The sequence below is a fragment of the Poeciliopsis prolifica genome, unplaced genomic scaffold, assembly GCF_027474105.1.
Source record: "Poeciliopsis prolifica strain line A6 unplaced genomic scaffold, Auburn_PproV2 SCAFFOLD137, whole genome shotgun sequence".
Classification (NCBI taxonomy): Eukaryota; Metazoa; Chordata; class Actinopteri; order Cyprinodontiformes; family Poeciliidae; genus Poeciliopsis; species Poeciliopsis prolifica.
Genome location: NW_026562512.1, coordinates 263,458 through 277,813, shown reverse-complemented (window position 1 = coordinate 277,813; position 14,356 = coordinate 263,458). Strand labels below are relative to the sequence as shown.

Here is a 14,356-nt window from a genome sequence, read left to right as displayed (position 1 = left end):
TTAAAATGCCTGAACCGGATCAGAACCGAGCGAGTCTGTTGGACGGTCAGTTGTCCTCCTCCTCTTCTCAGCTTCCTCCTCAGGCTCCTCCTCATGCGCTGCTGCTCCTCTTCCTCCTCTTCCTCTCTGCTCTTGTCGTTCTCGGAGTCGGCCTTCCTCTCCTTGTCTCTGCGTTTCTGTTCGCTCACCTCCTTCCTCCCCCGCTGGTCTTTCTTGTACACTGAGAACAAACCAGACGGGTCAGACCTCATTCCCACAGCATGATGCTGCCACTACAGTAGTCTTGGTAGGTCCATCATCTCTTCATGTCTAAACCTCAGGACAGGAAGGACAGAGGGACACGTAGGGAAGAGAACAGCTGAAGGACAAAGAAGAAAAGACTAGGAAAGGACGGAGACGGTGAAGGAAGGACAGTAGAGGGGAAGGAACTATGTCCGTTGCAGACTGATGAAGAAGTGCAGCATAAGCATGGGTGATGCAAAACAAACGCAGCAACTGCAGGAAGAACAAAAGGCAAAGCGCTGCAAACTGAAAAAGTTCTCCACTCCAGTAGGGGGCGCTGAACAGCAAGAGATCAGAGTTGGAGGAACACAGAAAAGATGAGTTACTTCATATATTTTGCAATATGATAGAGCAGCAGCATGCTTACAAAGGTAATATTACTGACCCAGACTCCCCCTAGTGGCCTGGAGGACTTTGTTTTGTTTGTCAAGTTTTCAGTGTTCTCCATTTTGCTTGTTTCCTGTGTTTGAATTGTTTTTCTGTAGTATTTGTGTTTCTGTGTTTGGTGAATCGGCAGCGTCTGATTCAGAGCAGAGAGGGAGCGTCGGGACGCAGCCGGACGTGTCCTTACCTTCCAGAGCGTCCCGCAGCGGCTCCAGGAATCGCTCAAACTCCATCTCCTCCATGGCTGCCAGCACATCTCCTGCGTTCAGCGTCTTCCTCTTGGCCTTCATGGCAAAGTTATTGGCGCTGAAACCAGGAGAGAAACGTTGAGCTTGACGAGAGTCGCGCCGGTCCCTGCAGCGTGTTAAAAACCCACCAGGAGGTCGCATACAGCACGAAGACGCTGGCCGCCTGGGAGATGGCGCGCCGGGCCTCCTTGGACACGTTCACCCCATGGGAGCTGCGAGGAACAAACGGTGCGGAGGAGTTATCTCTAAACACACGTCTGGTCAGGAAACACAAGCTGGCTCGCAACTGCTCTTTTCACTCCCATCAGCAGGAAAAACATTCGCACGTTGATGTGTCAGCGTGAAAATCCTCACTGAGCTTTAACTGGTCCCCGTCCAGTTACCATCAATTAATTATTCAAATGAAACAGAAAAAAACTTCGTCACCAGATTGGGAAATGAGTTTACGGCAGGCATTTTGGTCTTTGGTCCAAAACCACAAAAACCTGAACTGGTTTGGTTCAAAAGCAATAAAACAAATTCACCGTGGAGAGACTCGCTGCTAGCTCTGGTTACAACTGGTCCAGTTGTCTAGTGATTCTGTTTACACGTTACTGGTTCTGTTTACACGTTACCGGGTCTGTTTACACGTTACTGGTTCTGTTTACACGTTACCGGGTCTGTTTACACGTTACTGGTTCTGTTTACACGTTACCGGGTCTGTTTACACGTTACTGGTTCTGTTTACACGTTACCGGGTCTGTTTACACGTTACTGGTTCTGTTTACACGTTACCGGGTCTGTTTACACGTTACTGGTTCTGTTTACACGTTACTGGTTCTGTTTACACGTTACCGGGTCTGGTATCAGTCAGCAGCTGTTGATAGACGCTGGTCGGTTCAGAACTCTGGCTGCTGTCAGAACTGGGCTCAAATTAAACCCAAATCACTTGAATCAAGCGCTCCAGAACAGCGCCTCCTGGTGGCAGCCTGTTGAAACTGCTCTGCTGGTTGAGTGTTTTTTGTTTGTTGAATTGTTTCTGTTTGCTGTGAATTTACTTTAACTCCTTTTTTAGCTTTTTTTTTACCTTTCAGACTGTAGTTATGTGTAACCATGGCAACAAGGTGTTTTTCAACTGGGAGTAGCGAGTTAGCATCTCAGAAGGATATTGATGTTAGCATCAGACTTATGACGGCAGCAGTCTTCAGTCAGAAGCCTAAAACAGTCACAGCGAGGCTGACTGCTACTGGAGATACTTGCATCACATCGACTCTGAAGATGACTGAATGATGAGTTATGACAGCATTTAATTTGCCTTTGACACAAATATGCCTTTTCCCTTTTACTCAAATTCATCACTTTCTACTGGAGGAGCAATTATCTCAGAATTTGAATTTTAAGGATCTGTGACCTCTGACCCGAAGTAAAACCTGTTGGGTTATACGGAAGTTTTGTCGTTTTTTATTTTCATGAGATGAAATCAAGCAGCGGAGCTTCTCAGCTCCCTGGCAGAGAAGAGCTTTGGTTCTGGTCATGTTAGGAAACATCCCGAACCAAAACTGACCAGACCGGACCGCTCTGGAAATAAACCCGCTCTCCCGTCACGAAGGCCGGCCTGGCCTGCGGGAAACCTCCCCTCCTCACCCCGGTGCTCGGCGGCCGCTCACCGCCTCCTTGATGATGCGGGTGATCACCGCGTTGGGAAGGTTCAGGTCCTCTGGCCGCTCCGCCATTTCTCCCGCTCCGTTCTTGTCCCTTCGCCGCCGCGAGGCTGCTACGTACTAGCGCGCGCGCGCGCGCGCGCAACCGCCGCTCTCTGCCCGGGAAGCGCGTGCGGTTCACGGAAAGACCCACCGCGCGCCTTCAAGCTCCGCACGTTTGATTTTACACGTTTCCCGCGAATCCTCTTGCCACCACGAGCCCGCCTGCGTCAACGATTCAACTCCGACCGCTGACGTAAGCGTGACGTATTTCCGCAGGTGCAAAAAAACTCAAAATAAAATAGAAAAATGATTGAAGTCGGTGAAAAAATGTTTTAGTAAAACAATTTACATACTCATTTTTTTTAGTGAAATATAACAGGCAGTAAGATAAAACTAAATGAATTTCTACTTAAATAAAATTAAATACTCTGAAGTGAAATTTTATTCAGTGATCTTGCTGAAAACTTTATCTAATTAGAAAACAAAATGCATTAAAACAACATTGAATGAAATGAAATTCCTTTGACAACAATAACTTAGAGTATGTTTAAGTTAAACTGCAGTAATAAAATTAATTTCAATTCATTTCTATGAATATGACATACAAAAGTAAAATATGTACGTAATAACAATCTTGAATATATTTATCAACCTACTGACAAATATTTCAAAATACAATTTCATGAAAATAAATGAAATTGTATTGCCCATATATTTAAAAATATTATAAGATTGAAAAGTTACAAAAATAATACAGATTTGTTAGACTAAAAAGTTCTAATATTTCCTGTTAATTCAGCTAATTCTAATCATAAAGTAAGATCTTTTGCACCAAATTATATTAAATAACAAATACTAAGACACAAGAAGCCATCATCAAAATACAGAAAATAAAATGTCATAATGTACTAAAACAAAATTAAATGCATTAAGTTAAGATAAAGAAATTAAAGCATCGATCAAATAACTAAAATAATATTAATATTAAATAAATATACCAACATTTAATTAAACTACAGTAAATCTGATTAAAGCTAAAAAATAGAGTGAAGATTCTTAACTGTGGTACTTATACTTTTTTTATGCTTTCCTTGAGCCCAGACTGAATTCATATTAAACATGATGTTCAATCATTTTTGGAGCTCAGCTTCCAGCATCATCTTCATCAGACAGGAGAAGGTCAAAGGACTGTCAGGGGAGAAGGTATTTAGGTGGTTTCCATGGCAGCTGCTTCTTCACACATCATGCAGCCCACATGCCTGAAAACACGGTGAAATCACTGAAATCCCGCTGTGGAGTCTTAGCGCCCACACAGTTCAGGTTCCTGGGGCCAATTCTGGGCAGCGCTCCAGGATAAACGTCAAGGTTCCTGGACTCCTCTGTGTTCCTCTGATCTGCACCTGGAACATGTCAGAAAATATCACTGCAGCAACTTTCAGATGCTTCACTAAACACACAACAAGTAGAATATTAAAACTTTATGTTTCTAGCTTTGTTAGGGATAGGAGAAAAAGGGCATAACTCAGAGCTGTCCAAACTTTTTGTCATGAGGGCCAAAGTTGTTGAAATATTAATAACATTTTTAAAACAAACTTTTGTTGCCTAATTTTTTATTTTAGCTGCTTGATAATAAACTGAGCAATTTAAATGTTACATTTGGATTTTTGGAGAACGCAGACATGTAAAACCATAGTAGACACAAAACATAAAGAAAGCCCACAATTTCTTCATTTTTTGGGTTGTTTTCTTACATATTAAGTAATATTAGCTACTGATAAAAAGTAGGTCAGTGTTTAGGTTTCTAGATAAATACAAAAACAAAAATCGGAATCTATATTTCCGTGCCTAATGTTGTTTATCTGAAAAATAGGCCGAAAAAGTTTCCGCCTGCAACTACCACCTAAACTGCAGGCCAGACTTGCTTCATTTGGGCCCAAAATACTTCACAGGGACACAAAAGGCCCTCGGGCCACACTTGGACACTCCTGCCATAAATGACTTTCAGAAATTTTTCAGGTTCTTTTATAACAAAATAACCTTGGCTTGTTAAAATAACCTAATACTCCCAGGCAATGATACGCAACCTGAACAGAGGAGGATTTTAAAGAGCTACCTTTCGTTGAAAACAATGTTGCTGCTGAATTTTGTCTGTTTTTCTTTTCATTGAAGAAACTCACTGCTTCTCCTGATCCCAGCAGACAGACGTTCTAGTTCTGCTGAAGATTTCTTCTTGTTCACAGAGTGTGATTCCTCTCATGTTTCTGGTTATGCACAATGTTGCTGAAGCTAGCTTAGATCCAAAGCGGATCGGTCTGATCAGCTGCTCACTTCAACCTCCTGCAAAATCCAATCTCTTCACAAAATAAAACTTTAAAAGTTATGATAATTTTACTAAATAACTGGGATGGGGCTTTCAAATCAAATTCTGCCCAGTTTTCCTGTATAACCTCAGTCTGGCTCTCACTTAACTTCATTGTAAATCATTCTATTACGATTCTTTTTTTCTTCTCAACTCTGCCCACATTTAAAATTGCAGTTACTACACTCTCCTAAGACTATTATGAAGTTTGGCATCATTAAACTTTAAACTAAATGGAAATAAATACAAATTATAAACAACATTTTCAGTTTGTTCTGAGTGTCAGTGTATTTCCAATCCACTGGACAAGAGCGGTGTAACATCACAACAACTACATTTAAAATACGCTATGAATAATTATGTTTAAATTGATAAAGTAAAAGAAGCACACAATAGTAAAGTAATTGAAATTTAAAAAATCTGAACAATTTAAAATAATATACAAATTTATATATATACACGCAGTTTCAATCAAATAGAAATAGTTCAACAAAATAAGATAAAGTAGAGGCAATATGAAATAAATTAAGTTGCAAAAAACACTGAAGTACGGGTAACTAATGAGATTGCACGAAAATGACCGAAATCAAAAAATGACTTTTTAGAATCAAATAATATTAGCAGACCAGCTGCTTGCTGGAGGAAATGCTCCTGGGTCCGCAGCGCCCCCTTATCAGCGGAAGTGAGCGTGAAGCAGATGTGAAACTCTATAAATGATTTTGGGCCGAACTTCGTTTGTTCTGGTCGGGTTCGGCTGCGGTTCTCCTGTCAGAACCGAACATTCACCATCTCTGAACTCTGGTGCGTAAAGATGTTTGTTTATGCAGCACTACTTTTGTGTGTGCATCCGACAGGATATAAAAACATAATGAAACATATTTAACTTTCCTTCAATATGACAGATAAAAGAAAAATTGTTCCACGGTGTCCACTCCCCGTGTTTTACTTGGGCCTATTCACGCGCAGTGTCTCGTTTCGGCGTGGATCCGACGGAACTGCTGGCGTATTTCGGGGATCTATTTTCTGTCGGATGGCTGTGATGCGGCTCCCTCTCGCCTGTGCCAGGCCGCCATCTTGAATTTTAATGTTAATTTCCAGAGAAAAACAACAATAATGCGTTTGCTGTGATATTTCTTCCTGTGTCTCGTAACGGATCTGGATCAGGACCGCTGTTTTGTTTCTCAATCCGTAATATTGTGAGTATTGTTCGTGTCGTGGGCATTTAAACGCGTGGAAAGCTCTCGTGAGGGATAATCGTTCCGGGACTCTCGCAGCCTCTTGCGACCGCTGGAGGCTCGATCCTCTCGGCTGCGGGCTGCCGTTAACCGTCCTGTCAGGGAGAAAATTAGCCAGCAGAGCTAACGCTAACGGAGCAGCCGGAGCTAAAGCTGTGAGTGTCGGTGTCCGGAAACAGTCGAGCTCCGCCGGGACGTAGCTCCGTTTTTGTTCGGTTCCGAACACCCAGAAGAGCCCAGCTTCCAGTTTTGAATCAAATATGTATCCATTTATTGTTTGAAAATAAACAAGAAAGCTTAACCGAGATCTTCTTCGGTTAAGCTCGCTTAGCATCCTGCTGAGGTTGTAGCTAGCAGAGTGCGGTGACCACGGTTCTTTAAACCGGTGTCCCAAGACTGGACCGGGGTGGGTTTGGTGAGCAGCCGGGATGCTCAGCGGGGAATTATGGGGCTGTTTATGGGACTGCAGCGGCTGTGTTGAGCTGTCACGCCGGCCCTGCTTAGCCTTCCTCAGGGTGACGTTTTTGGCTGTGGTTCTGACGGTTGCTGGTTCGAAACCAGCGCAGCATGTCAACACAGTCGGCCTCAGCCGTCGGCGTGGCCTTCCGGGTTCCCACAGCCTCATTATCCTGATCGGAATGCTGTTTGTTTGGTGCTAACGTTAGCCTTGACAGCTAATAACACGAAGCACTCAATGCTTAGATGCCCGTTTAAACAACAATTCTACCTTATAAGTAATTGAAATACTAAAATTTTGAGTATTCGGCCATTGAAACCTTTAAAGTCGGAATTCAAATGGTAAATTACAGTAAAAAGGACCGTTCACCTGACAGCTGCTGCAGTGCTTGAGGTTACCACTGGGGGCGCTGCGAGACCACTTCAAATTATAACATTGTGACCATTGAAAATGTCAACATTTTCACCTGGCATCAATATACGCTAAAATAGTTTTCATTGTCATTGAACACAAAATCATAATTCCAGGTTTGTTTGAATGTTCAAATAACCCAATGGATGAAATGTTAGAACAAATTTTCCCAAAGCTGAGCATGTGTAGAATCAGAAATCTGACAAATCATGTCTGAGAATATTTCTGAAGCATTCCATAACGGTGAAAGAGTTATAAAAATAAATAAAATGAGAGCAGTCTATTAGCTGCTGTTTTGTTTGTGTAGTTATTGTTCTGATTCTGCTGTTTTGTTTGTTGTTAACTGAAATGTGTGGAGAACCGGTGACCAGGCTGGGTCATGTTACTCTGATCCAGCCAAGTTTCTGCTGCTGAACTTCCTGCTGGTTCTGATGAAACGATTCGGGACCCGGTCCCATGTCAGTATCTTGATCCATCACACTGTCTGCCAGTGTGATTGTACAAAACATTTATAGCACGTCAATATTCTCTGTTTATATCTTTGTACAACTGTTTATAAATATTTATATCCTGTATAGCACTTCTGAATAGATGCAAACTACATTTCGTTGCTTTGTACATGTGACAGTGCAATGACAATAAAGTTGAATTCTATTCTATCATGTACGATTGGTCCGTATTCCTCGTCCAGGGTGAAGTTTGGACCGTAGCAGTAAGTCATTCACCAGTCTGACCTGTTCTGCTGCTGCTGCTGCTGCTGCTGACGGCTTGGGGCCAGAAACCCCAGCAGACCGCCAGGTGGAGTCCCTCAGGGTTCATTTAAAAGGACAACTTCAGAGAACTCAGTGTGCTGGCTGGCTGCAGTATTTGGAGTAATCGCTAGGAGGCGCAGTTGCGCCATTTCAAACCAACATGAAGTCTGGAATATTTGACTTGATACATTTGTCTGCTAATATAACTTTTTTACAAATTTGAAAATGTTACATTACAAGAAATGGAAAAAAAAATCTTTTTCTATTTATAATTTAGTGAAGAGTAAATAATGTTTCAGAAAGTTGATATGTTTTTCTCCCTGGGAATTTTTGTTCCTGGCTCATCCAATCAGATTGTTGGTTTTTCACCAGTTTTCTGCTCTGTTTGCAGGTTTCTAACCAGGCCGGTCTTCCCCACTCGAGCACCTTCATCTGAGTGACTAAATGAAACTGGAGCAGGGGGCTTGTGGGCATGAAGTGGCTGGGCGAATCCAAGAACATGGTATTAAATGGCAGACGCCACGGGAACAAGTTGACCAGCAGCGATCAACCGGTGAGCCAGACTCGCTCCCAGCAACCGCAGCGGACGTCGCTGCGCCACAGCAGGAGCCACCCGCGCAGCCGCAGATGCAGCCGCAGTGAGTTTAGCGTGCATCCGGGCGCGCCGCCGGCTGTACGATCCCGAGGCTAACGCAGCTCTGTGGTTCCTGCAGGATGTAATGGCGCCAGCCTGGAGGCGGAGCGTCGCTACGTGCCGTCGTCAGGGATGACCGCCAAGGAGCTGTGTGAGAACGACGACCTGACCACCAGCCTCATCCTGGACCCCTACCTGGGCTTCCAGACACACAAGATGAACACCAGGTCCGTTTACCTATTTTGTCATCTTTAACATTTACAATACAATTTTTTATTTGTAATTATTAGTTAAATATATTTTTTTAGATTTGTTGTAATTTTAAATTCTTTTACTTCTGATATTTAACATTCTTTAATGTGTTTTAATATCTGTATATTTCTAAAAAATGTTTTTTATCAAAATCTTTTTTTGTTGTTGTAATTTTTGTTTTCTAATATTCCTATTTTTATATAAAAAATTTTAATGTAATATTTTGTTAATGTTTTTATGTAATTTGACATTTTTTTATAGTCTGTTGTACTACATTTTTTAATATTTTGTTATATTTTTATTGGCTTTAATTTTTAATGTATTTATCATTTTTATTACTATAATATTTTAGATGAAACTATACGCTCTGGTTAGCATCAGGTCTCCTCTGGTGACATCACGTCTCTCTTTTGAAACTCCTCCCACCAGATTCCGGCCAATCAAAGGACGGCAGGAGGAGCTGAAGGAAATCATCGAGCGCTTTAAGAAACACGACAACATGGAGAAGGCCTACAAGGCGCTGACGACGGGAGACTGGTGCCGGAACCTGTTCCTGCACAAGTCCAAGGCTCAGGAGAAGCTCTTCAAGCAGCACGTAAACGCCGCCGCAGCGCTCCGCCTCTAGCTCGACGCATCGCCTCTTCCTCCCGGCTCTAACTCTCTGCTCCCTCCAGGTGTTCGTCTACCTGCGGATATTCACAGCAGACAGCGGCTTCGAGATTCTGCCCTGTAATCGCTATTCATCGGAGCAGAACGGAGCCAAAATAGTGGCTACCAAGGAATGGTGAGGTCATCCTGTTGCTACTTCTTCGCGGCGGACTGGATCTGAACAGGATCCACCGGTTCTGCTGAAGGTTCCTTTGGTTCGTCAAACTGCAGCCAATTCCATGATGCTGCTGCTTTGATGAATCGCTCTGTTGCTGTATGGATGGGTCATTGCAGCCTTGATTAGTAAATCGTTGCAGCGCTGTAAGGAAGAATTGTTCTTGGAGGCCGGGTTGATGAGCCTCTCCTCTATTGCTGTCTCGTAGGAAGAGGAACGATAAGATCGAGTTCCTGGTGGGCTGCATCGCCGAGCTGTCAGAGAGCGAGGAGAACATGCTGCTGCGCCACGGAGAGAACGACTTCAGCGTCATGTACTCCACCAGGAAGAACTGCGCCCAGCTGTGGCTCGGCCCGGCCGCCTTCATCAACCACGGTAAGCCCCGCCTCCTCCCCAGAACTCCTGGCTGCTGCTGCTTCCTCTAACTTCTGCTCCTCTTCCTCAGACTGCCGGCCGAACTGTAAGGTAGGCTGCTGGCCGCTCCTGATTGGCTGCCGGGCCGTTGGAAGCGGTCCTGATGGGTTCTGTGTTTGCAGTTTGTGTCGACGGGCCGAGACACGGCCTGCGTCAAGGTCCTGAGGGACATCGAGCCCGGGGAGGAGATCTCCTGTTACTATGGAGACGGCTTCTTTGGGGAAAGCAATGAGTTTTGTGAATGTTATACGTGTGAAAGGTGAGCAGCACCGTCTGGACCTTAAAACACGGGCTGGATTCAAAACTCCTCTGAGGTTCTGGCTGCAGACAGAACAGAATCGCATTCCGGTTAAATCCTAAACTTCATGATTTTCAGTCACAGAACTGATTGTGTTCTGTTCCGGGTTCTGTTCAGACGGGGAACCGGTGCTTTCAAATCCAAAGCTGGGCTTCCGGTGGAGGTTCCGGTCATCAACAGCAAGTACGGGCTGCGGGAGACGGACAAGCGGCTCAACCGGCTGAAGAAGCTCGGAGAAGGAAACAGGAGCTCGGACAGCCACTCTGTGGGATCCCACACCGACGTCGACTCTCAGGAAATGCCAAAAACACATCAATGTAAGATCGAGCTCCAGGCATCAATAATATCAGAATATTGATTGGAATCTGCAGACGGGAGGAGTTACATCAGTTCTTAGTTTTTATTGATTTATTATGTTTCATATTTTTCTTCATTGTTGAATTTTGGATTTATAATTTAAATACATTTTTTAGACTTGTACTCTGCTTCCCAGTTTTCATTGTATTTTTATAAAATATACAATATTATATTAATATAATATAATTTTTTTGTACTTCATTTTATTTTGTATCTGTAATTTGCCAGTTAATTGTATGCCTGCATTGTTATATTTTTATTTTTATTTATTTTACTTCTGACACTGAAAAGATATTTTAATATAAGTTAGATTTTTTTTAATGAATTTCCTAAGAATTGAACATTTTAAAGATATTTTTTTGTAATACGTTTTGCGATATCAAATTATTTTTATACTTGATATTTTTTTGCAATTTACCATATTTTAAAATTTTCAAAGAAAATATAATGTCTTTCTTAACTTTATTTTTAATATTTAACTTAATTTTTTAATGTAATAAAACTACATAAATACGTCACTGTAACAGTAGTGGTGTGAATAAAGTTGACTGATTGTTTAATGTTATTTTTAATATATATTTTAAATGTATATCTAATGCATAGTAACATATCTTATGTAAGAGCTAAATAAAAAATCATCTTTTTTTATAGCTTTTACTTCCTGTGTCTCTGTTTCCCTGCAGCTGCCAGAACCAGAACTTCATCTTCATCATCTTCATCGCCGGGCCTGAAGTACCGGACCCGGACCCCGAGCAGACAGTCTGTGTCCCGAGCCGTCTCTACCTCATGTTCCAAACCGGCTCCAGGAAACAGCAGCAGGGAACCAAAGAGACTTCGCTCCCAGTCCAAGCCTCCCAGCAAAGTGCGTCTGCGCAGCCGCAGGCGGGCGGCGGCGCCCCGCGCAGACGCCGCCCCGCTGGGCCTCAGGGACTCCAAGGTGCTGCCGTGTAAGAGCGTCGTCACCGTGAAGAAGGAGAAGGACGGTCCGGAGGCGGCACCGCTTGGCCCGAGGGGCTGCCTGACCCGACACGCCGCCAAGGAGAACGGTGACCTCCCCGATGGCGGCCGCGGCTCTGCCTACAGGACTCGCAGGTCCACGCGGACCCTGAAGGCCCCGGAGCCTGTGCCGGGAGCCAAGCTGGAGCCCGGCGCCATGGACGGGCTCAGCCCGGTACCGGGCGGCGTGGTCATCAAAACGGAGCCGGCAGACATGGACGAGTACCTGCAGCATGGTGGCGGCGTGACGCAGGGGCTAGGCGGCGGCTACGGCCGAAGGAGCTCGTGTTCGGGCCGGAAGCGGCCTTCCCGCTTCCGGACTGAGCGGACCATCAAATGCGAAGGCTCCGACTGCGAGCCGTTTGCTGCGGGGCGTGATGGCGGGAACGTGCTTCTGAGCTTCGCCGACAGACACCGGGACTACAACGGCGTGGCCAACGGCGGCAAATCGTCCGCCGCGATAAGAGCAAGAGCAGCTGCCGCTCACAGGACAAGGCCAAAAAGCGGCGCATTACGCGCTACGACGCGCAGCTAATCCTGGAGAACAGCGGCGGCATTCCCAAGCTGACGCTCCGCCGGCGGAGGGACAGCAGCAGCAGCAAGACGGCCGACGGCGCCGACGCCGTGGCCTCGTCCACGCTCAGCCCCTCCTCTAGCAAGATCAGCATCAAGTTCAGCAAGGAGCACGACAAGGACAAGGCCGGCTCCTACATCGCCAAGCTCAACAACGGCTTCGCGCCCGTTGTCCACGGCAACGCCACCAAGCTGAAGATCCAGCTGAGGAAGGAGGACGACGCCAGGCGGCTGCAGGCCAACGGGGACGTGGCCGGCGGCGGCCACCGCACCCAGAAGGTCCTGGCCGACCCGTCCTCTGGACGGACGACGACGAGGAGGAGGAAGAGGAGGAAGACGACGACTACTTCCACAACGACTTCGAGGACGACTTCATTCCACTTCCTCCGGCGAAGCGTCTGCGGTGATCGTGGGGAAAGACTCCATCGACATCGATATCTCCTCCAGGAGGAGGGAGGATCAGTCTCTGCGGCTCAACGCCTGAAGCTTCTGTAAATACCGCCGCCGCCGCTGATGATGGACAGGAAGTGATATGGAACTCAAATCATCATGGAGCGGACCCGGGTGCTGTTGACTTGCGGCAAAGCTCTGCTCTCCGCTGAACTTCCAGTCGGATCGGATCCGGCCCAGGATCCGGCCCAGGATCCGGCCGGGTCTCCAGTGGAAATGGGCTTTGTTTTGAGTTGTACTGTTCCTTTAAGAGAATGCACTTGTTGTTTCATCATGGACATGTAGAAAGTGTACAGATCATGGCTTCTGTCTCCAGGCAGGTTTTTACTCTGTGTCCGCGCTCAGAGCCGTTTATCCAGAGGCATTAGAGCCGCTCCGCCACCAGGTCCGCTTCCGGTTCTGCTGCCAGTTCTGGGTGTCGACCAATCAGCAGCCAGAGCACCACAGCCAATCATGATCCTGAATGAATCACAGCTTTAGGTCGGGCTGAGTCCAAACAGAGCTGCTGATTCTTCCTGATTTCTGGAATACCGTCATTAAAAACTGTCCGGATCTTCAGGAAAACGTCACAATAAGCTATAAAAAACAATATGGAGTCAGCTCCCAAGAAGCTGCGCTGTCCCTTTAAGAGAGCAGAACGGATATGAACGGCTTCAGCCTGGAAAAATACTATTTTCCAGATAAAACTGGAGACGGCGTATCCATCTTCATTTTTCCAGACATTCCCATTACTCTTGATCATTTTCCAAACAGATCAGGGATCTGGGTTTCAGTTTTCATTTTTAAAACTGTTGAAGTTCAGACCCGATATCCTGACATCTGGTTCGGACCAGAAAGCAGCTCAGGCTTTTCCAAACTCTCATTCCCAAATCTTTCCTCCTTTCTGCTTCTTTTTTTACTTCCAAGTTGAAATGTTTTTTCCGGAAGGGATCCGGTTCCCTCAGGATCGACTTCATCACAAATCTGTTGTTTCCAGAGAAGTTTCTGGATTTTTAAAGTGATTCTAAAACTGGAAAAACAAATCCTGGAATTGAGTTTGGAAAACTCTGGAACGGTAAATGGATTCCTGGTTTGAATCAACAATAAACCCGACCCGGTTCTGCTTGTGGTTCTGATTTCCAGACGGTATTCCAGATTTTTAATCCCAGATTGGGAATCAGATTCCAGGCCCGGTTCCAGCCCTGGAATCTGATGGTATTCCCAGCAGGAAAGCTGTTCAACTCTGCAACCTTTCAGAATTAAAGCACAGGCCTCCTCTTCCTCCGAGCAGAACCGGAACCAGAACTTGGCAGCAGAATCCGGCTGGGCTGACGCTCCAACCTGAAGCTGATGTACAGAAGGACCTCTGACCTCTGACCTCTTCCCCCCAGCTGAGTTTTCCCGCTCCTCTCCCAGTTTCCCATGATTCTCGGAGTCGCTGACACTACAGCCTGTCTCTCTTCTTCTGTGGTGCTACTCAGACTTCCTGTCCAGAGTTGCAGGAGGACGGTGGCAGGAAGTGTTTGTTTGTTTACAGGAAGTTGTCTTCAGCTTCTGTGAGGAAGACCTCGTCCTCCTCTTCCTCCTCTGTGGTGAGCTCAGAGATCCCTGATTGGTTGTCGCCCCCTTCCTCCTCCGTCTGTCTGAGCGGGATCAGCTGGGAACGTCGACCCATTTCTGTGTTACCGTTCACATCACCAGCAGCCAATCAGCATCTTGTCCCGCCCCCCTCGGCCAATCAGCAGTCTCCCTCCTCTCTCACTGTAATCT

The 14,356-nt window shown here is 45.5% G+C and overlaps 1 protein-coding gene and 1 pseudogene across 1 annotated transcript; one reads left to right on the top strand and one right to left on the bottom strand.

Annotated features, from left to right (window-relative positions):
• On the bottom strand, positions 1-2,836 carry LOC129355532 (DNA polymerase epsilon subunit 3-like; annotated as a pseudogene).
• Positions 2,837-5,922: 3,086 nt separating this feature from the next.
• Positions 5,923-13,180, top strand: LOC129355547 (histone-lysine N-methyltransferase KMT5B-like). The gene is given in 13 exon segments (XM_055025150.1): positions 5,923-6,151; positions 8,202-8,448; positions 8,524-8,671; positions 9,126-9,291; positions 9,371-9,480; positions 9,728-9,894; positions 9,965-9,984; positions 10,056-10,192; positions 10,349-10,548; positions 11,272-12,030; positions 12,033-12,460; positions 12,463-12,559; positions 12,562-13,180. Coding segments are annotated over 12 exon segments (2,478 nt in total). The 5' UTR covers positions 5,923-6,151; positions 8,202-8,282; the 3' UTR covers positions 12,642-13,180.
• The last annotated feature ends 1,176 nt before the right edge of the window (positions 13,181-14,356 follow it).